We start from the raw sequence: 22,871 nt of genomic DNA on the forward strand, positions 1-22,871 counted from the left end.
ATTCTCAACTGCTTTCCCAGGCCACAAGAAGGGAGCTGGATGGAAAGTGGAGCTGCCAGTACATGAACCGGCACCCATTTGGGATCCCAGTGCATGCAAGGTGAGGACTTAGGCACTAGGCTACTGGGCTGGGCCCAAATGTAAGTACTATGGTACTATCACAGTTTAAACAGAGGGAGAACCCTAGAGTCAAACTCTACCATAAGAGAGATATCACTTTAAAATAGTAAGAAAAGTGGATTATTTATTTCATAAAAGGTGTCAGAAAACTTCCCTGAATAACCTGAGTTATCTTTAATCCATTATGCTGTAACAGGAGATTAAAAGACATTAATAAACAAACCAGGAGCCAGAGCTGTGGTGCAACAGGCTAAGCCACCTCCTGCAACGACAGCATCCCACATGAGCACCAGTTAGAGTCCTGGGTGTTCACTTTTGATCCAGCTCCATGTTAATGAGCCTCGGAGGGCAGCAGGTGACTCAAGTTCTTAGTCCATCTGGGAGACCTTGATGATGTTTCTGGTTTTGGCCAGGCACAGCTCCAGCCATTTCAACTATCAGAGGGAATAAATCGGCAGATGGAATATCCTTCTCTCTATCTCTCCCTGGCTCTCTAACTTTGCCTTTCAAATAAACAAAACATTTTGAAAAAACAGAACAAAACTTAAAAAAAAAAATTGTGAACTGGTAATTCTACTTCAGATATTATGTCTAGATACAGGAACACAAACTTTGTAACAATTAAGTTGTATAAGCAACCTAAAAATCCAACCATACTGAAGTTACACCTGGCGAATGAAACATACACACAAGCAAGTATTACATGACATCAAAATCACTATTTTAGGGACTGGCACTGATCCTGACACCTAGCTCTGTCAATCAGACTGCCTGTGTCTGACACCTCATCCTGGTGCCTGCCTCTAATCTCCTGCTGCTGCAGCTCCTAAGAGGCAGCAGGGATGAGAACTCCAGGAACTGAGTTCCTGTCACCCACATGGAAGACTGATATCAACTTCGTGGTTTTGGCAAGGTCCAGGCCTCGCTGTTGCTAACATCTGGAGTGAATTAGGGGGAAAGCACATGCTCGATTTGCTCTTTTTGCCTCTCAAATAATAGTTTTAAAAACAGGATGGAGGGGTCCTTGCGCAGTAGCCCAGTGGCTAAAATCCTCACTTTGTACACACTGGGATCCCATATGGGCACAGGTGCTTATCCTGGCAGCCCCACTTCCCACCCATCTCCCTGCTTGTGGTCTGGGAAAGCAGTGGAAGACCGCCAAAAGCCAGGGGACCCTGCACCCACGGGGGAGACCCAGAAGAGGATCCTGGCTCCTGGCTTCAGACTGGTGTAGCTCTGGCAGTTGCGGCTGCTTGGGGAGTGAATCATAGGATGGAAGATCTTCCTGTCTGTCTCTCCTCTTCTCTCTGTATCTGACTTTCCAATAAAAATTTAAAAAATAAATCTTAAAAAAACAAACAAACAGGATGGATGGCCCAGTGGGATAGCCTACTGCCTAAATCCTTACCTTGCACGCACCGGGATCACATATGGGTGCTGGTTTGTATCCTGGCTGCTCCACTTGCCATCCAGCTCCTTGCTTGTGACTTGGGAAAGTAGTCAAGGATGGCCCAAAGCCTTGGGACCCTGCACCCACATGGGAGACTTAAACCCCTGGTTCCTAGCTTCAGGTCGGCTCAGCTCAGCTCCGGCTATTACAGTCACTTGGGGAGTGACCTAGTAGATAGATCTCTCTGTCTCTCCTTCTCGGTGTATCTGCCTTTCAAATTAAAAAAAAAAAAAAAAAAAAAAAAAGGATGGACCTCTAGAGCTTTTACAGAACAGACCATGCTGGTCTTTCTCATACTGCCCAGCATACTGATGCCAGACTAAATTTTCCTAAGTAAGGTTCAAAAAGTTGATTCTTACTGAATCAGGTACAAACTCCCTGGCTTAACTCTCAGAGCTCTGTACAGTGTGTTTCCATTCCTTTCACCAACCAACCTCACCTCTGGATACCTCCTGTTAGACCTCTTGCACACCAGAATCAACAGTCTTGCTGCCCCCTTCCCCACGTTCAAGCCATCTTTTATATCAAAACCATCTTGACCACAAGATGCATAACAATCTCAAGTTCTAACTACAAAATAACTTTTTATATTTTCTTTCCCAAATAGATTACAGCGTTTATTTAAAATTCTGTGTTTGGATTACCAGTGTGATGGTGTAGCTTGTTATAATCCTACACCTATGCAGTCAATTCATGTCCTGGCTGCTCCACTTTTGATCCAGCTTCCCGTTGAAGGCTTGGAGAAGCAGAGATGCCAAATCCTTGAACCCCTGTACCCACATGGGAGACCGAGACTGGAAGAATCTCCTGGATCCCATTTCAGACTGGCCCAGCTCTGGCCACTGTGGACATATGGGTAGTGAACCAAAGATTCGTTTTTCCTTCTCTCTTTTTTTTTTTTAACACTTATTTATTTTTACTGGAAAGAAAGATGTATACAGAGCAAAGCTAAGAAAAATCTGTCTGCTGGTTCACTCCCCAAGTGGCCACACAATGGCTGGATTTTAGTAGACCTGAAACCAGGAGCCAGGACCTTTTTCTGGGTCTCATATGAGTGCGAGGTCCCAAGGCTATGGGCCATCCTTGACTACTTTCACAGGCCATAAGCAGGGAACTGGATGAGAAGTGGAGCAGCCAGGACATGAACTGGCACTCATATGGGATCCTGGCACTTGTCAGTTGAGCCATAGCGATGAACCCATAAATTTTTAATTGTCTGAGAAGCTGGTTTGCGGCCTAGCAAGCTAAGTCATTGCTTACGTGTTAACACTGCACAGCAGAGTGATGGCTGGAATCCTAGTTGTTTTGTTTCCTCTCCAGCTCCCTGCTTAATGTGCTTGGAAAGGCAGCAGGTAACAGCCCAAATATTGCACACCTGTCACTCACATGGGAGACCAGGATAGAGTTCCTGGCTTTTGTCTGGCCCAGACCTGAGTGTTGTGACCATTTGGGGAGGGAATCAGCAGATGGTAATGTCACTTTGCATGTCAGGTAAATAAATTTTTAAAGTTCTGTGGTTCAGTGGGTAACAGGTTTTTTTTTTTTTTTTTAAAGATTTATTTTATTTTTATTACAAAGTCAGATGTACTGAGAGGAGGAGAGACAGAGAGGAAGTGGAGCTGCCGGGATTAGAACCAGCAGCCATATGGGATCAAGGTGAGGACCCTAGCCACTAGGCCACGCTGCCGAGCCCGGTAACAGGTTTTCTAAAACTGTCACTTTTGGTTATTAATTTTAGAAGCAGAGACAAAAAAAGAAAGGGGTAAGGAAGGAGGAGGGGAGGAAAGAAGACAGGAGCAGGAATGAAAACATGAATTTCCTATGAGCCATTCATTCTGCTTCTGCCCATATCAGCTAAGACATGGCCAGTCCATGTGAGTGGCAGGAATCCCGTTATCTGAGCTATCACTATTGCCTTTCTAGATCTGCAGTAGCAAGAAGCTGGAGCCAGGAGCTAGAACAGGGTATGAAACCCACATACAGGACACAGGCACCATCAACCAGTGTCTTAACCCAAGAACCTAAATAGCCACCTCTGCTATAGCTTTATTTATTTTGAAATGAAGTTACAGAGAGGGGAGGGAGGGATAGACAGAAACCTCCCATCTGCTGTTTTGCTCCCCAGATGGCTGCAATGGCCAATGCTGGGCCCGACCAAACCCAGATTTATCTGAGTTTCCCATGTGGGTGGCAGGGACCCACTTCTTTTCCCAGGCATTGCCTTTCCCAGGCATCCTCGGTTTCCTAGAATCTGGACTGGGAACCAAGCAACAGGTACATGCTTAACCACCACATGGGATGCCAGTAGGATGACTCTGATTATTAGCCTTTTAAGGGCAGGAACTATACCTGGTACTTCCATAGTCTCCATAGCAATAAATACAAAACGTTGTCATCTAAGCAGATGATACTCTAATATCAATGTCAGTCATTTTAATGTGAAATAGACATAAATGATTCCTGCATAAGGCAAAATTGGGATGGGAACATTGAAAAATAAAGCACATTTATATATATGAAGTGAAAATTCAACTGTATGAATTTTTTTTGTATTGCTTTTTAAAGAAACAAAAAAAAGGACCCTAACAACCTAATTACAGGCTGGCCTTAAAAACCATTAGCGGCAACTGCTACAATGGTTAAGACACCACTTGGGATACCTGCAATCCTCAGAGTGCCTGGCTTCAAATCCCAACTCTGCTTCCAATTCCAGTTTCCTGATAATGTACTCTGGAAGTCAGCAAGTAATGACTCAAGGTCTTGGGTCTCTGCTACTAACAGAGGAGCCTAAGTTCTGGGCTCCCAGCTTCAACCTGGCTAAGCACAGGCTGTGGCAGGAGTCTGTGGAGTAAACCAATTGATGGAAGATCTATCCATCTGCCTCTGTCTTTCAAATAAATAAAAATTAAAAACGAGGGCAGACAATTGGCACAGTGGAGGTCAGAAAGTGATGATGGCTCAAGCATCCATGTGGTCTGGATTGAGTTCCTGGCTTTTGCCTGGCACATTCCCAGCTCTGGCTTTCAGGAAGTGAACCAGTGGATGCCAAGATCTGTCTCTTTCAAGTGAGTACATATTTTAAATTAAATAGATTAATAATTAAAACATAGTGCTAAGAATCTAAAAACACTCCGCCATATAAATATAGAAGAACATGCTAATTTTTCAAGATGTTAAAATTATATGGCTATATAGTATATATCTCAGACAATTCAAGGGAAAACAACCAAAATAACCTTTTACACTCAAAACTGCTGAGTTTATTAATTTAGGGAAACTGGTTACTATAAAATACACACGTAGTAGTCAACATGTTCCTAAGAATAATACAGTAGAGATAGACAATTTCCCACGATTTGGTTTATAAATAAAGCCACAACATATTTCATTTCACATACTGTTGTCCTCTATAAGGGAAAACTGATTGCTAAAAGCCAACTTATTTCCTGGAGATGAAACTGTCTACATTTATCTTGGCAAGAAATAGAAGCGCCACAAGCCTACCTATGCTTTCAGAAAGGATAGTAATTCCAAAACACCCTATCATGAAGGTCACCTAACAACTGTCCTAATTAACATTAACCATTAGACACCATTCGAAGACAAAGAGGAACCAGTGAAATAGCTCAATTGGCTAATCTCCAGCCTTCAAGCATCAATATCTCCCTACAGGCACTGGTTCCTATGCTGGTTGCTCCACTTCTCATTCAGCTCCCTGCTATGGGCTGGGAAAGCAGTGGAAGATCATTCAAAGCTTTGGGACCCTGAACTCACATGGAAGACCCCAAGGGGCCTTCTGGCTCCTGATCAGCTCAGCTTCAGGGAGTGAATCAGTGGATGGAAGACGGGGGAAATTTGCTTTAGCTACTGAACAATGGGATGGAAATTCTTTGTCTTTTCTTCTGCCAATCTCTTTCCAATAAAAATAAATAAATCTTAAAAAAAAAAAAAGAAAAAAAGAAAAAGGTTAACCAAAAAGCATCATCCAATATTTTTTTTTAAGTCTTGTTTATTTGTATTGGAAAGGCAAATACAGAGAGAGGAGACAAAGAGAAAAATTGTCCATCCGCTAGTTCACTCTCCAAGTAGACGCAACAGCCAGAGCTGAGCCAATTTTTGAAGCCAGGAGCCTCCTCCAGGTTTATCACGCGGGTGCAGGGTCCCAAGGCTTTGTGCTGTCCTCGACTGCCCTCCCAGGCCACAAGCAGGGAGCTGGGTGAGAAGCAGAACATCAGGGACAAGAACCAGTGTCCATCTGAAATCCCGGCACATGCAAAGTGAGGACTTTAATCACTAGGCTACCGTGCCAGTGCCCTTCATCTAATATTCTGAATGCAGACTGATAACTTATCACAGGAGGAAAAAAAAAAAGGAATTAAAAATAATCAGAGGAGAGCATTGTAGTGCAATGGTTGCTAGGTTGCCATCTACAACCCAAGCAGCCTATATTAGAGTGCTGGTTCAAATTTCCATTGCTCCACTTGTGATCCAGCTCCCTTTTATAATATTCTTGAGAAGGCAGTGGAAGCTGGCCCAAGTGCTTCGGTCCCTGACACCATGTGGGAGCCAGGATGGAGTTTCAGGATTCTGGCTTCAGCCAGCCACTGTAGCTACTTGGGGAGTGAATCAATAGATAAAAAAGCTCGCTGCCTTTAAAATAAATAAGCAAATCCTTAAAAATAATCATCAGGGATGGGTTTAGTGGCACAGGGTATTAAATTGCCACTCCAACACCAAAATCCCATACAACAGTGCCAATTTGAGGGCCCGGCGGCGTGGCCTAGCGGCTGAAGTCCTCGCCTTGAACGCCCCAGGATCCCATATGGGCGCCGGTTCTAATCCCGGCAGCTCCACTTCCCATCCAGCTTCCTGCTTGTGGCCTGGGAAAGCAGTCGAGGATGGCCCAATGCATTGGGACCCTGCACCCACGTGGGACACCCGGAGGAGGTTCCTGGTTCCTGGCTTTGGATTGGCGCGCACCGGCCTGTTGCGGCTCACTTGGGGAGTGAATCATCGGACGGAAGATCTTCCTCTCTGTCTCTCCTCCTCTCTGTATATCTGACTTTGTAATAAAATAAATAAATCTTTAAAAAAAAAAAGAATTAAAAAAAACAACAACAGTGCCAATTTGAGTCCTTGTTCTGTGCTTCTGATCCAGCTTCATGCTGATGCAACTGAGAAAGTAGGTGAAAACAGCACACAAGCACTTGAGCCCTGACAGCCACAAGATACCTACACGGAGGTCCTGGGTCCTGGCTTTGCCTGCCTGTTGACAGAATTACGAAGTCAATCAGTGTTCTAGCTCTGCCTCTTCCTCTGTCACTCTTTCAACAAAAAGCAAAACCCACCTAGAATATATGAGTAATCAATTTCTCCTGAGAGAAAAAAAGGAAAAACTGATTTTTACTAGATGTAGGACACTAGCTAAAATGAATACTATTCATTCACTTTTCTAGGACAAAAGCTAGGGTTCTATTTTTATTCAAAAGGTAGATGCAGAGGGAGAGGGAAAAAAAGGGAAGGAGGAGAGATCTTTAATCTGTTGGTTCACTCTCAAATTACTGTAATTGTCAGGGCTGGGCCAGGCCAAAGCCAAGAACCTAGAACTTCACTTGAGTCTCTCTTGCAGATGGCAGGGGCCCAAGTATTTGGACCATCTCCACTGCTCTCTCAAATGCATCATCAGAGAACTGGATCAGAAGAGGGCAGCCGGAACTCTCACTGGTGCTCACATGGGATGCCAGCATCACAGAGGGCAGCTGCAGCACAACAATATCAGCTCTAAAAGCAGGTTTAAGAAAACAGGGATGTCCGGCACGTTGGCCTAGCAGCTAAAGTCCTTGCCTTGAACGCTTTGGGAACCCATATGGGATCCGGTTCTAATCCTGGCAGCTCCACTTCCCATCCAGCGCCCTGCTTGTGGCCTGGGAAAGCAGCCGAGGATGGCCCAAAGCCTTGGGACTCTGCACCCATGTGGGAGACTTGCAAGAAGTTCCTGGCTCCTAGCTTCAGAATGGCACAGCATCGGCCGTTGTGGTCACTTGGGGAATGAATCATCAGATGGAAGATCTTCCTCTCTGTCTTTGCTCCTCTTTGTAAATCTGACTTTCCAATAAAAAGAATAAACAGAGGGTCCAGCACCGTAGCCCAGAGGCTAAAGTCCTCACCTTGCATGTGCCAGGATCCCATATTGGCGCCAGTTTGTGTTCCAGCTACTCTGGTTTCCGTTCAGCTCCCTGCTTGTGGCCTGCTCCTGGCTTTGGATTTGCTTATCTCCAGTCATTGCATCCATTTGGGCAGTGAATCAGTGGATGGAAGATGTGACTCTCCTTCTCTTTGTAAATCTGCCTTTCACATAAAAATAAATCTTAAAAAAAAAAAAAAAAAGAGCAGAGGGTCCAAAACCGTGGCACAGCATATTATGCCATTGATATGGGTGGTACTTCGTCCTGGCTGTTCCACTTCCAATCCAGCTTTCTGGTAATCTGCCTGAGAAATAAATGGAGAATGGCCCAACTGCTTGGGCCTTTGCACGCCCCTGAGACCCAGAAAAATTCCTGCCTTCTGGCTTCAGCCTGGCCCTGCCCTGGATATTATCGCTCTTTGGTGAGTGAACCAGTAGATAAAAGACCTCTCTCTAATTCCATATTTAAAAAAAAAAATCAAATAAATTAAAACATACACATATACACAAACAGAATAACCACATTTTTCTGCTCTTCCTAAAAGCACACATATCACAGTAAAGGACTAAGTAGAAAAATATCAGTGACTATCTTGGTTTTCAGGAACAAAAGGCGAATGCACCTAATGTGATACATTCTTAGTCACTGGTACAGCTCTAATTTTTCTCTTCTTTGAAATTAACTTGAAATAAATCAACCAGGACTTTTTTTTTTTTTTTTTAAAGCAAGTGGGGTCAGGAGTTACAAAGGCAAATAGGATTACCTCTTTCAAGGTTAAAAAAAAAAGAGCATGCAGTGTACAATAATGAGTATACTATTGTCCATTTTCAAAATGGACAAGATGGGGGCAGGTACTGCAGTAAAGCAGCTGGGTCACTGCCTGGGATGATTGTAACCCAACCCAACCCAACCCATATTGGAACATCAGGTTTCTAGCTCCAGATGCAACAAGTATTTTGTTAACAATTCCATTACCCATTCATTAATACTAAAGAGTCCAGAAAGCTACAGTTGTCTAAAGACTACTTGAAACAAATACTGTTAAAGCAGCTTTGAAATTAGGAAATACATACTAATAAAATGCTGGTAATGGCAACAACGAAACTACTACAAAAATGTGTGAAATGCCCAATGATGTATAAGAGATCTCAGTGGGATGTGGGGCAGACCATACTAGTGCACTGTACATGCTGGCAGGCACAGTAACCAGAGCTGGGTGGGGCGCTGGTCCAGTGGGGGTTACTGGGAGTCGCTCGGACTGGGCTGTAGCTCCCACTGTGGTACGTGAGGGCTTAGTGTGTGTTGGGGAGGGCTGGGTTGGGCCACAGCACCCATTCGTTTACTGAAGATGGAGGGCAGAACAAACTGATCAACTACCCCAATGAAGCTTGACTGCAAATTTCTGGACCAATGGAGGCTCGGAGGTAGACTATGACAGCCAATCGACCTTGGAAGGATTTCCTCATTCTTGGAGCAGCAATATCAGCAGCATATCTGAACTATGGAAACCACATAAGCCAAACCCTCAGAAAATGCTCTACAGTGGGGACTCTGGGATGAAACTGGGCGGCAGCTCCCCATCCCCCAGGTAATACAGCCGTTGGCAGGCTGGACATGGTTTCTCCTCTTGCATACCCCCCCCACCCATATACAATAAGAAGAAAAAGAAAATATGTAACCAATGTTTCACCCACTATCCCCTCATCCTCAACCCTTCCCACTTGGATCAACTATGTAAACATCATCGAAAACAAAATTTAAAAAAAAAAGTAGGTGAAAGAATTCCATGTAAGTGCAAAGCTAGCAATTCTTTCATTAAAAGGTGTCTCATGCTGACCGTAGAAATAGCTTACTTTCTTAAAAAAAAAAAGTTCTAACCGCTTTCTTTCAAGTTAATGGGCGTAATAGGATATTAGGATGCTGTACACGAATGAGCACAGTGGACTGTGAGAGAACAAAAAAGTATGAATATATAAGAGGCATCTTCCTGTCGACAGTGGCAGAGCACCCCCTCTCTCAGGAAAGCTTTATTTCCTGCCCAAGGCTCAGATCTGAGAGCAAAGATGGACAGAACAGCAAACAGTAGCTAGGAAAGTGTGATGTGCTGTAACAGGGGTCACCAGACTTCCATGATTGAAGAAGGGTTTCAAGGAAAGAAACTATGTTGGATCTTAAAAGATGAGATGGACACTGGCAGGCAAATTATGAGAGAATAATACATGAAGAAAACTTAAGACACTGGTAAAATTAAAGACAAATTGTGCACAGAAGAGAATCCATGTAAAGTAGAATGGTACTAAAACCATCTCACATTTATTGTTGTGGTCTAGTTTCCAAGGCTGTGCTCCAGCCCTTCCTTACAGGTAGCCTGTTTATTTCACTTATCAAACATTCAAAATGGAAAACAAAACAAGGGAAATGCATTTCAATGAGAAGCAAAAGACAATGCTCATCTGGGAGTCAACACTGGTGCCATGGAATCAATCAGACAGGCTCACAAGCCCGTGTCTTCTCTCCACTCTCCCAAGCCTGAACGGCACACATCCTGGCAGAGCACTCACTGCCTCACTGCACCCTGCTCTCCCACAGGTAGCTACTACAAGGACCAAGACACCTCCTTGCCCCAATCATGGAAGCAGTTCAGACTCACCTTGCACTTAGAGCAGTTCCAGTCTTCAATACTTAGGATTTCTGAGAAAGACTGAGGAATGAATAGGTAGGAGGAAGAAACCATCTCAACACTTGACACTCAAGATTCTCCCCCAGGCTTGTAGCAGCCACCACCTTACTGGTATTTCCCAAATCTAGTTATGTATCAGAATCACCTGGTGAGCTCTACAAAGAGTAGGATCCAGAGATTCTGATTCAGCAGACTTGGAGTGCTGGACCCGGTACTTCAAAAAGCCTCCAGGTAGGCAGAAAATCTAGCAGTGCCTGGGTCTCCTGGCCTAGGTCCTTGGGCCTTAGCCTTGTCCAGCCCTGAATGTTGAGGCCATCTGGGGAATAAACCAATGGATGGAAAATCTCTTTCAGTCTCTCCTTATTTGTAACTTTCAAATAAGTGAGTCTTTATATAAAAACCATTCAGTAGAACCAAGACCACTTTTACATAGTAAAGGGGACAGCCTATAAAATTAACACTAAATCAGAGGCTAACAATAGCTTAAGCAATGCATACCTGTACCAAACAGCATAATGGTAACAATACACAGTATCTTTGACAAAACCAAAAAAGTTACCAAAAACGGGGGAACGAGGGACAAAGATACCTTGAGTGAGTAAATAGAATAGTGGAGTACAGGTAACAGCTAAAGCATTATTCAGAACAAATAGTTAAAAAACAGCAAAAAAGATAGACATGCATCCTACACAGTAAATGTGGAAGTTTAAACGAAAGAAACAAAATGCTACTTTGGACTAAGATTGTTTTAACAAATAGTCAAATTGGTTACTTCATAATCAAATGGATACAAATACTGAAAGGCAGACAGAAATAAATTAACCAAGATACTGGAGGAGGGCAGAACACATTTACAAACCCCAAAAGCACAAGAACAAAAGGGAAGGAGCAAAAATCTTGTCTGCAAGGGAAAAAAAAGAAAATATAAATTTTTTTGAAAAGAAAACAAAGAATCACTACTCTTTTATAGTCAACCTACATTTGCAAAATTCAAACTGGGAATAGAAAATTTACAAGATACAAATCAAGACATCAACATGTTGGCCCAGAGAGTTAAGCTGCCTCCTATGACACCAGCATCCCCTAAAAGTGCCAGCTGCACCCATAAGTCCCTGCTGCTCGGCTACTGATCCAGTTCTAGGCTAACGTGCCTGGGAAAGCAGCAGCAGATGGTACCAAAAGAAGCCTGTACAGAGGACTAGGCTCCCAGCTTCGGCTTCAGCCCAGATCTGACCATTACAGTCACATGGGGAGTGAGCCAGCAGATACAACATGGAGCTTTTTCTAACTTGCCTTTCTAATAAGCTTTTTTTTCCCCCAAAATGGATACAAGTGAAACAGAAACCCAAGAATACCAAAAATAACTGTGCTATCCATTGTCCATACCTGCAATGTCAGGATACACTAAGTAGCAGAATGATGGACTTATGAGTGTTTCTGAAGGATTATGCAACTGTAATGATATAGGGGAAACCAGTTGGGGGGAGGAGACTTAGGAAAGGGGGAGGGGAAATCTGAGAGGCTATGGAACTGTAATATTAAGTAAATAAGAGAAAAGAGAAGAAAAGAAAAAGAGAGAATTAGGGTATCTTCTATTATAGTCCTATAGGGGCTAGTACTGTGGCACAGAAGTGGCCACCTGCAGTGCTGACAATCCCATATGGGCACCAGTTTGAGTCCCAGCTGCTCCAATTCCAATCCAGTTCCCTACTAATGGCCTGGGAAAGCCACAGAGGTCTGCCCTAGTCCTTGTGCCTCTGCATCCACAAGGTACACCAGAATGGAGTTCCAGATTCCTGGCTTTGTCTGGCCCAGCCTTGGCCACTGTGGCCATTCAGGGAATACACCAGTGGATAAGCATCTTTTTCTCCATTTCTCCCTCTCTGCAACTCTGTTTTTCAAATAAATAAAGATAAGATTTTAAAAATAGAGTTGGGGCTGGCAGAGTGGCTCAACAGGATAATTCTCCATCTGCAAATGTCAACATCCCATGTGGTGCCAGTTTTAGCCCCAGCTGTTCCACTTCCAATCTGACTCCCTGCTTATGCCCTGGGGAAGTAGCAGAATACAGCTCAAATCCTTGGGTCTCTGTACCCACGTAAAAGACCTGGAAGAAGCTCCATGATCCTGGCTTTAGATCAGCTCAGCTATGGCTGTTGCAGCCATTTGGGAAGTGAACCAGTGGATAGTAGGTGTGTCTGTGTGCAATTCTACCTTTCCAAAAATTATCCATAAATCTCAAGAATTTTTACCAAAATAAATATTCTTGAGACACAAAGAGATCTCCTTTGCTGGCTTACTCCCCAAATATATGTGTATGTGTGTGTGTGAGAGAGAGAGAAAGAGAAAGAGACAACACGCCCATCCACTGATTCACTTCCCAAATGAAAGTAGTGGGAAGGAGATTGAGACAGAGACATGTGCCACCCATACTGGGAACAGGTTACAGTCCTGGCTGCTTCATTGCTAATAGAATTGGAAAGGCAACTGATGATGCTCCAAGTGCAAGGGCTCCTGCTATCTATGTGCGAGATGTGCGTGCATCTCCTGACTCCTGGTTCAACCCAATCCAGCTCTTGCTAGTGTGGCCATTTGGGAAGTGAAACAAAATACAGAGAATCTCTCCTCTCTGTAGCTCTGCTTTTCAGACAATGATTTAAAAAACAAAGACAAATAATGCTCCCATCCACTGGTTCCCTCCTCAAATAGGCCACAGACTTAAGCGCTGAGGCCTCATTTTGCACGCTTTTGGATCTATAAGATGCCGGCTTTAATCCTGGTAGCTCCACTTCCCATCCAGCTCCCTGCTTTTTGCCTGTGGCCTGGGAAAGCAGTCGAGAACAGCCCAAAACCTTGGGACCCTGCACCCACGTGGGAAACCCAGAAGAGGCTCCTGGCTTCAGATCAGCGCAGCTCCGGCTGTTGCAGCTGCTTAGGGAGTGAATCATCAGATGGAAGATCTTCCTCTATGTCTTTCCTCTCTGTATATCTGACTTCCCAATAAAAATAAAATAAAATCTTAAAAAAACGAGCTGAGGCCTCAACCCAGGTCTCACACGTGGGTGCAGGGACTTAGGTGTTTGAGCTATCACCTACTGCTTCACAGAATCCACATTAACATGAAGCTAGAATCAGAAATGGAGCCAGAATTATGAATCAAGAGCCTCCAACATATGCTATCCCAACCAGCATTGTAAACAAGGGTCCAATCACCTACCCCCATTTTCCACAAACTTTCTGTTTGAAGTATCCTTATATTGCAGATACAGCACAGGCACAACTGGGTTGATCCAGCTCAGACCATTTCAGAGAAAGTCACACTTCAGTGTATTTAGAACCAATTAGATTGAAGTATAAAACCTGCATTCAAAGAACAGGTACTATCAATACAGAAAACGTTCCACCTACATTAACAGTAACTTATTAGTAATAACATTTGGTACTCATACTTCTAAAAAACACAAAGAATTGTTGTATACATAGCTACTTTTGAAGGATTATCTTAAGAGTCACAAGCCCTAGCTTAGAATTCAGCAATTACAAGAATTTTTTAAAGAATCTGTTTCCATTTATTTGGAAGGCAGATAGTGAAATTTTCCACCAGCTGGTTCTCTCCCCAATGCCCACAACAGCTAAGACTGGGGTCAGGCCAAGGCCACACCCCAGAACTTGAAATCCAGGTTTCCTAAATGTTTGGCAGGGAGTCTCCCACTGTGCACATTACCAGGAAGCTAGAATTAGAGCCAGGACTCAAACCCTAGCATTCTGCTCTGGAACACGAAAATCCTAAGCAGGGCTTTAACACAAGCCCTGTATGTTTAACACCAACTCCACAATTCAGCTCTTTTAAGACAATGACTACTTAACTTCAATTGGGGGCTCACTCCTTCCTCTTTTCTTTTAAATCATAGTCCTTTTGTCAGTGAAACGATCTTGACAATACTCCAGTCATCTAAAGCTCCCTACCAGCCTGTCCTGTACACACCAGGCGCAGAGCAATTATGTATACAAGTAGACCCCATAACATAATTTGTGTGTTTCACAGAGTACTACCAGGACAAAGTAACAAGTTGTTCTATAGCTCATTCTGCTTCTCAGTGTTTCCATCCACTGTGGCTCCCATACAAACAGCAGGGCCTTCCTCCAGGCACTCAGACTTCATTCTACTCAAGATCTGTGTTACCTTCTCATGTACTTTACATTCTGCCCCCCCAAAAATGTTTATTTGTTTAAATCAAAGATATTTAAAACTATCTCACAGTAAAATTGCTTAACCCACTGCCCTCTGAATTGGCATAACTGAGACTCCAAGATGGGTTATGCTTATCTTACAGCTTCAAATGCCCTGGAAAGAGGGTGACCATTTAGCTTAGTGGTTAAGATGCCTGCATGGCAGAGCAGAGTACCTGGGTTTGATAACTGGCTGCATCTCTTGACCCCAGCGTTCCTGGGAGGCAATGGTGGTAGCTTGGAGTAGCAGAGTTCCTGCCACCTGCATGGAAGACTTGGAGTAGCTCCAGGCTTCTGGCCTCAGTCTTGAGCTACAATCTGTTGTAGGCATTTGGAGAAGTGCACCAGCAGACCAGGGTTCTCATTACCTGTCCTACTGCCTCATACATACAATAATCCTATCATTTTGTACCCTGACAGCACAGAGTGACAAACAGAAATCTAAATAACGAATACTTCAAGTACTACACTACTTCAAAGTGGTCAGCATGCTCCTATAACTCTATTCTAGCCTTAAGAATCTGGGGAATAGGATTGTTAGCACTAGCACCAGTCTCCTTCCAAGAGCTTTCTATTAAGAAATGTGTTAACATTTCTCAAAGGACTTGCAGGGTACAAGTTATTTCTGGTAGAACACAACCATACAGACCTTGTTCTTTCCATTAAGAAAGAGACCAAGCTACCTGTTTGAAAAATAGAGGTCTGAAGAAAAGTACATCTTTCCTATTATCTTCCTCTTTCCTATCTGCAGCAGGCGTAACTTAGTAGTCACTTAACAATCCATTCCAATAATGTTATCTAATTTTAGCATTTGTAATTTCCACCTCTATTCCTTTTTGCTGCTACACAAATGCAATTAAATCATTTTCACTTTTTGGGGGGATAACAGATGAGTTTTTTGATAGCCTGAGATCATTTTTACACCCAGATTTCTACTTATTTATGAAAGCCCGAAGAGACCCCAACATGTGTGAGGAGCTTATTCCATGTTCCCTATGATAACCATTATATTTTATAGCAAAAATTGCAGGCAAAAGTAAATTGGTAACAACTGTTACACTCTAATGCACACATGGGCCATCAACTAGGCTATCTCAAATTAATAAAAGACAACTTTCATTCAGGATACCAGCTTCCTCAAGAAAAGGATTCCACCTGTTCATCAAAATCACACTTTATCACAGGCCACAGACTTCTCAGGCCATTTGCCAACAGTCAAAATATACAGCTGAAGGGTTCCTATAGGGTTCCCTAGGGTCTTTTCTATGTGCATGTTCAGAATCGTGCTTCCTACTTCACACAACTGCTTATTAGCCTCAACAACAGTCTTTATTGGTATCATCATCATCATTGCCCAAAGGAGGACTGTGGTAGTAGACAGGTTAACTCATCCAGTATCACCCAGCTAAGATGTGGCAATGCAGAGATTCAAACACAGACCTCTGACTAGATGGGTAAAGCCTGTAGGTCCCCTACACTGAGGAACAGGAAGCCAAATCCTCACTGCCAGAGCTCTGCTACTCACAGTTTTTAAGAGAAAGAAATGGAAACAGTAGTTACCTCTCCGTGGTTGCAAAGTTACTTTGAGGAGGGAAAACAGAAACCAGCTCTCAAGCTCCAGGTCAGCAATCTGTTCACTAGCGCACCTTGCTCTTCGGTTCCTGGTCTGTGATCATTCTAAAAAAGAAGCAAAACCATTTCATAAAACACTAAATTCACACAAATACACAAATAGTGCAAAAAAACGAAACCAGGGGCCAGGTGTGATGGCTCAATCGCCTAATCCTCCACCTCCAAGTGCCAGGATCCCAGTATGGGCGCCTGTTCCCATCCAGATCCCTGTCTGTGGCTTCAAAATGCAATGGAGGATGGCCCAAAAACCTAGGGGCTCTATCTGCGTAAGAGAACCAGAAGTTCCTGGTTCCTAGCTTTAGACAGGCTTAGCTTCAGCCACTGTGGCCACTTGGGAAGTGAATCAGCAGATAGAAAATCTTTCTGTCTCTCTCTAAATCTGCCTTTTCAAATAAGTAAATAAATAAACCCTTAAAACAAGCAAACAAACAACAACAACAAAAAACAGAAGCTGACATTGTAGCACAGCAAATTAAGCCACTGATTGAGATGCCAGCGATACGTTATTGGTGGACAAAGTTTGAGACCCAGCTACTCCACTTCCTATCCAGATCCCTGATACTGTGCCTGGAAAACAGCAGAAACTGGCTCAGGTGCTTGAGTTCCTAGCACCCACATGGGAGACCCAGCTGGAGTTCATGGCTCCTGGTCCCAACCTGGCCCAGCCCTGGCTGTTAACATTACTGGAGCAGTGAACCAGTGAATGGAAGATTTCTCCATACATACGTACATACACACACATGCATGCGTGCGTTAAGGATTATCTTACGGGGCCAGCTCAGAGACATTGCAGGCTAATCCTCACGTCCCATATGGGTGGAAGTTCAAGCCCTAGTTGCTCCAGTTCTGATCCAGCTTCCTGCTAACAGCCTGGGAAAACAGCTGAGAATGGCCCAAGGCCCTAGGCTCCTGCACCTATGTAGGAGACCTACAGAAGTTCTTGGCTCCCAGCTTGAGACTAGGCTATTTCTAGCTACTAGAGTCTCTGGGGAGTGAACGAGCAGCTGCAAGGTATCTGTCTCTAACTCAGACTTCCAATTAAAATAAACGTTTTTTAAAAAGTGTTTTTTTTTTTTTTAAGCTGGATAGGGTGTAGACAGAAGAACAGGCAACCACACGGATGTCAACACTACAGGTGGCCACTTTACCCATTCTGCTACAGCAATGGACTTTTGAATAAACAAATCTTTTAAAACAGCAATAATGGCTCAAATAGCTAATCCTCTGCTGCCACAGTGGCCACCTCATATGGGGGCTGATTCCTACCCAGCTTTCTTATGGCCTAGGAAAACACTGAAGGATGGCCCAAAGCCTTGGGATCCTGTACCCACGTGAGAGACCTGAAAGAGGCTCCTGGCTCCTGCTCAGCTCAGCTCAGCTCAGCTCAGCTCAGCTCCTGCCATGGAGGCCATTTAGGGAATGAACCACAGGAAGGAGGACCTTTCTCTATCTATCCTTTTGGTCATGTTTATTTAACAGGTGAGAAAATCACAGAACACATTTAGAGATAGAGTGGGCAGAGAGGGGGAACTAGGAGACAGTTCTACATCTTGTGTCAACAAGGAGAGAGTGCCCCTCTCTGCTGCCTGGCTTCGCAGGAGCCTGGGAAGGGGCGGGGCTACCTGCTCGACCCTCCAGCCCCTGGTGAGGGGGAGTATAACCTGAAAAGGGGTCACACTGACAAGTACTTTCCTTCCCTTTTCCTTTTAATAGGATTACCACAGGGGACAGCTTCCACTGATCTGTGAAAACCCCAGAAGCACAGCAATAAAATAGTTTTAAGTCAAATAACAGAATTCTGTGTTTAGATGACATTTTTTGCTCCCTAAATGACAAAATGAACCATCAAGTTTCAAGCAACAGTCAAGTGGAATTTGCCTCTATTGAAAAAAAAAATTATCAAATGAAATGAAAAAGTCTTATGCTCTGAAAATTCTAAGGGTGACCTCAACTGAAAATTAAATGTGTAAAAATACACTGCTACTCAGGAGTAGGCAGTATGTCAACAGTCTGTATGTGTGTCATATTTGTGCTCAAATACTACATCACTGAAAAAAATTGGCAAGGAAGACACAAAGATATCAACTAGAGACAGTTTACAGATGTTGCTTTAAAAAATCTTATTGGGGCTCAGCAGTGTGGCCTAGTGGCTAAGGTCCTCGCCTTGATCCCATATGGCCACTGGTTCTAATCCCGGCAGCTCCACTTCCTCTCTGTCTCTCCTCCTCTCAGTATATCTGACTTTGTAATAAAAATAAAATAAATCTTTAAAAAAAAATCTTTTTGGAACCACAGCTTTCAAAATTCTACATTATTTGTCATTACTGTTTAAAGTGTGTTCTTTTTCGAAACCTTTAAAACATGGCAAATTTTAGTTGCTTGAAGGAGGATCTAAATTTTGGCAAAACAACCTGAAGTCATCTGGAGCAAGACAGGCAAAAAAGGTGCACAGATAGTCAAAGGGGGTTTCTGCCTTAACAAAAACATAAAAAAAAAAAAGAGGGGTGAGCCCATACAGTAGGTGCTGTGGGATGGGATGGCCATGATGCTGGCAGCATCCCTGAAGCCAAGAACAGTCCCCAGAGGTAAGGTTCTGCCAGCAGGCACCACAGTGTCCAGGACTCCTCCCAGGGCCTTAGCCAACCACAGGTGGCCTCTGCTCAGGAACTCCCAGGTGAGTGCCCTCACTTCTTAAAGCCAAATCTCCAACTGTTTCAAACCTTAATGCATTTCAAAGACAATGTTTACTTCTCTCAAATCTAATGCAACAGAGTGAATGAACCCCTAAGGGGGTAGTTGCAACTAGCTGCTCTTAAGCAGTATTTTCTTAGTGGCAAAGCATCTTGTAATCTACACACAGCTGCTATCAAGTCATCCTCAATTTATTTTCTATGGATTTAGTTTGCTAATGCACACGATGTGATTCCAGACAAACAGAAATGTCCAAAGACAGAGATGGTGTGGAGAACGTCTCACAGCATATATGAGGTATAAAATCAAGAGGATGATGATCACATATAAAACAACCAAACTGAAGAAATAAATTTTACTATGGAGCATAATGCTAACCTGGCAAAGCAAACTTTACATCTGGGTCAATTACAAACCTACTCCACCTTAATTTTTAATCTGTGTGAAGCACCCACATTTTAAAGGAAAACCAGGTATCAAAAAAGTTAAAAAAAAAAAAAAACTTGTGAAAGGGAACATTTAGGATTGAAATGACAGAAGGATTTAATTTGCTTTTTTGCTTTCTGTATTTTGCTTGCGGAAAAGGACAGTGAAGGACAGTGATGTTTAGGGTTCCTTCCCTGTTTATGTTTATGGTTCCCCCTCCCTGTTTATGTTTAGGGTTCTCCCTTCCCTGTTTATGGTTATGGTAGCCTTTAAAAAGGATGCTATACCATGACTTGAGATCGATGCCTAGCCTCCTGCGTGAGGAACTGGCCCCAGCCCCAGTGCGCTGGTGATCGAATAAAGCCTCTTGCTTTTGCATCAAGTCTCGTCTTAGATGGTCATTGGGGAAACTCACTCTCTCGAGACAGATGGTAAGGTGTTCCCTGTTGGGGGGCCTTACACTTGCCCATGGGGACAGACTACTGTGAAGACCTACAGATATGACAGATAAGACAGGACAGCTCTGTTTAGCACCAGGAGATTTTAATTTCCTCATTTTACATAGCTTTCCTTCTGCTAAAAAAAAAAAAGTTAAGCCAGACTTTCTTCTCTCCAAAGCATCCGAGATGATTTACATTAAGTGATGCAAAGTTCTATATTAAGGCACTAGCACATTTAAGGGAAAAGCAAAAAGAAAACTCTAGCAATTCAATCAAGGAAGCTTTTTAATGATGTAAGATGATTTAAGCACAGTAAATAGATGCCAGGCTTAACTTCTTTCCCCGCCTGAGGGGGAAGGTGGAATTTTAACCTTCCTAGTCGACCTAAACTCAAAGAGAAGTGTGAAGGCTATGTATGCGAATGTTTACTTACTGCTGAACTCAGGGCTACAGGAAGTCCGCCACTGAAGAGCAGTTACATTAGGCGTAGATATTTATAAACCATCTGCAGCGAGTGACCCAGGATTCAATTACAACATCAGCCCTCATATTTCAGTGTATGGGTAAATTACCAGTCAAGAATAAATTCATTCTGACCTACTGGCGTTTTAGACCGGGTTGCACAATCGCGGGGCAAAAGTGCCTTCGCCTAGCCCAGAGCATCAGGTACTAGGTTGGCGTCATGACGTTTTCAAGGCGGGAGACAAACTCAAGGGTCACCCAAACTAACTCAGTCCCGAAATCCACGAGTTTGTCACGTCACTTCAGAGTGAAACTACGTTTCGGTCCCTTTGAGATCTCTGAGCGCACAAAATCAGACTGCTAGCCCAACCAGGGGCTGGGAAGTCTGAGCCCGGCTGCAGAGGAAAAAATAAAAAAAGACTCGAAGTCTAAACTCGCGTCTTTCCCGCCCCATAGTGGACTGCTCTGGTCTGGTAGGGCGAGAAGCCCCTGGTGCCGAGTTTGGGGGCGCAGCGGGGCCCGGCGGGGGCGGCGAGCGTGCGTCCCCCCGCCCGCTCAGGCGGCGCCGAGGCGCCAGCAGCTCATCCAGCTTTGCAGAGGGAGCTCTCGGCAGCTCTGGGGTCCCCCTCTGCTGGCAGCCGCAGCAGCGCCGCCTGCGCCACTCGGCGGAGACGGAGACCAGCGGCGGCCACGAGCGCACAGGGAGCCACTGCCAGGCAGCCGAGCGGCTGGGGACGCGCGCGGGGCGCCAGGGTAGGTCCCGGGGCTCGAGGAAACCTGCAGGATGGGCAGCCCCGAGACGCATCGGCGCGGCCTGACACCCGCACGGCTCCCGGGAAGCGGGCTGGGCGCAGCGACGGCTGCGCCTGGACGCCGGAGCCAGGCGAGCGCGGAAGCCCCGGCGAAGGAGATCGCCGGCTCGGGCTTCGGGCCACCCGCCGCGGGAGGGGAGGAGGGCAGAGGGCGGGCCGCGGCCGGGCGATCGCCCGGGCCAAGCGCCGGCCTCGAGGGCAGAGACAAAGGAAGGAAAATGGAGTCGCCGGGGCGCGCGGGGCCTCTGTTGTCGCCGCCGCCCTGAGGCCTAACGCGCCGCCCAGAGGGAAGCCTAGCGGACGGGCGGGGTAGGAGGGGAGCGGCCGCGCCGCGGCGTCGGCGGCGACGGGCAATGGCGGCGGCCGCGCCGCAGCAGGGACGGTAGAGGGAGACAAACACCCCCCGGCGGCGGCGCTGGCGCCGGGCTGCAGCCAGCGCCGACCGGAGCGGCCCCATCGTGACACCTAGAGGCGGCCCGCGAAACCTCCTCCACCCCGGGCCCCCTTACCTTCGCGCCACACCCCCCGCGGCGCCCGCTCCGCCGCCGCTCCACCGCTCCGGCCACCCGGCGTCCCCGGCCAGCTCCGCGCGCACGCCCCGGCTCGCCGCCGCCGCCGCTGCCGCCAAACAAGCAGCTCCGCGCACGGTTTAATCGCTCCACAGGCTCGGACACAAAATGGCGGCGGCGCGGTGCAGTGCGCCTGCGTCGGCGCTGCCGGGGCCGCGGGTGCTGATAAGGGAAGGGACGCGGAGGGAGGGGGGGCCGGCCGGGCGGCGAGTGGAGGGCGGGGGGAGGAAAGGTGAGGGGAGGGGTTGGCGCAGGGCAGCATGGGAGGCGGCCCCGGGCGCCAACTTTCAAAAGCGGGCGCGATGGCGTCACGGGGCGCGCTGCGAGTCGCGTCGTCACGCCGCACGCGCCCTTCCGCGCCCTCGCCCGCTCGCGCGTGGGCCCTGCGAGCGCCCAGGCGCCGGCAGCGCGGCCTGGGTGGGGCTTCCTGGGCGGAGGCCGCCGCCTCTGGGCGGGCCCGGATCCTTGGCTGCTTGACCTGGTTTTTCTAGCCGCTGCCTCTGAGGTCCCTGGCTCTCGTACGGGGTTGGGGAAGCCTTGCAAGGGGGTGGTGGCTGGAGGAAGCGCGCGCGGGGCCCAAGCCGTGGGGCCCCCGGCGGCCTCTGGGCCCGGCCCCGCCTAGTCTCCACCCTAGGCGGGCCCGATCCTCCTTCGGAGCTTAGCTCAGCCGCCCGCCAAGAAGGAAGGGCGATTGAGGCCCGGCGCTCTCCCGAGCTCTCCGGACACACAGTCCAGCGCCCAAGAGCGGCGGTGAAAAGGCGTGGGGCGATCTCTGCCCTAAAAGGAGGGAGAAGGCAGGTTTCTGGGGGCAGTTTCCCCAGCCGCTTCTGCCTGGAGACACAGCCAAAGACTAGACTTGATGCTTTTTGAACCACTGCAGCAAGTCTTCTTTTGCCTTAAAGGACTGGACTTGACGCGATCTAAGTCTGTATTTTCGCGCGTTTCTCCTCTTGGCCGGAGAGTTGTGCTCTGTAGTTGCATTCCTTTCGGCCTCTCCCCGTCCCCAGGAGGCCAGCTGCGCACCTTACACATCTCGCAGGAAAGTGGACAGGGTCGACTGCAGGGTGCTCCCGTGGCTTTAGCAGGATGCCGTTTGGTGCTACATGGAATATGACTCAAGACTGTATCCCCAGCCCCCTCAGGCAGCGCCTAGGGAGCGGCCGGCTGTGATCAT

General features: G+C 46.2%; 1 protein-coding gene across 3 annotated transcripts in view; it reads right to left on the reverse strand.

Annotated features, from left to right (window-relative positions):
* Positions 1 to 21,873, reverse strand: part of CTCF (CCCTC-binding factor) — a 51,087-nt gene extending 29,214 nt beyond the window's left edge. Inside the window, exons 1-3 of one of the 3 annotated variants that reach the window (XM_058675190.1) lie at positions 21,638 to 21,873; positions 16,226 to 16,342; positions 13,653 to 13,795 (exon numbers count right to left, since the gene is read on the reverse strand). In XM_058675190.1, coding sequence (XP_058531173.1) covers positions 13,653 to 13,658 — 6 coding nt within the window. In that variant the 5' untranslated portion in view covers positions 13,659 to 13,795; positions 16,226 to 16,342; positions 21,638 to 21,873. The remainder of the gene's footprint in view (positions 1 to 13,652; positions 13,796 to 16,225; positions 16,343 to 21,637) is intronic. The other 2 variants (XM_058675189.1, XM_004583952.4) reach the window with 2 other exon arrangements.
* Positions 21,874 to 22,871: the final 998 nt, after the last annotated feature.

Source organism: Ochotona princeps, chromosome 16 (assembly GCF_030435755.1).
Source record: "Ochotona princeps isolate mOchPri1 chromosome 16, mOchPri1.hap1, whole genome shotgun sequence".
Lineage (NCBI taxonomy): Eukaryota > Metazoa > Chordata > Mammalia > Lagomorpha > Ochotonidae > Ochotona > Ochotona princeps.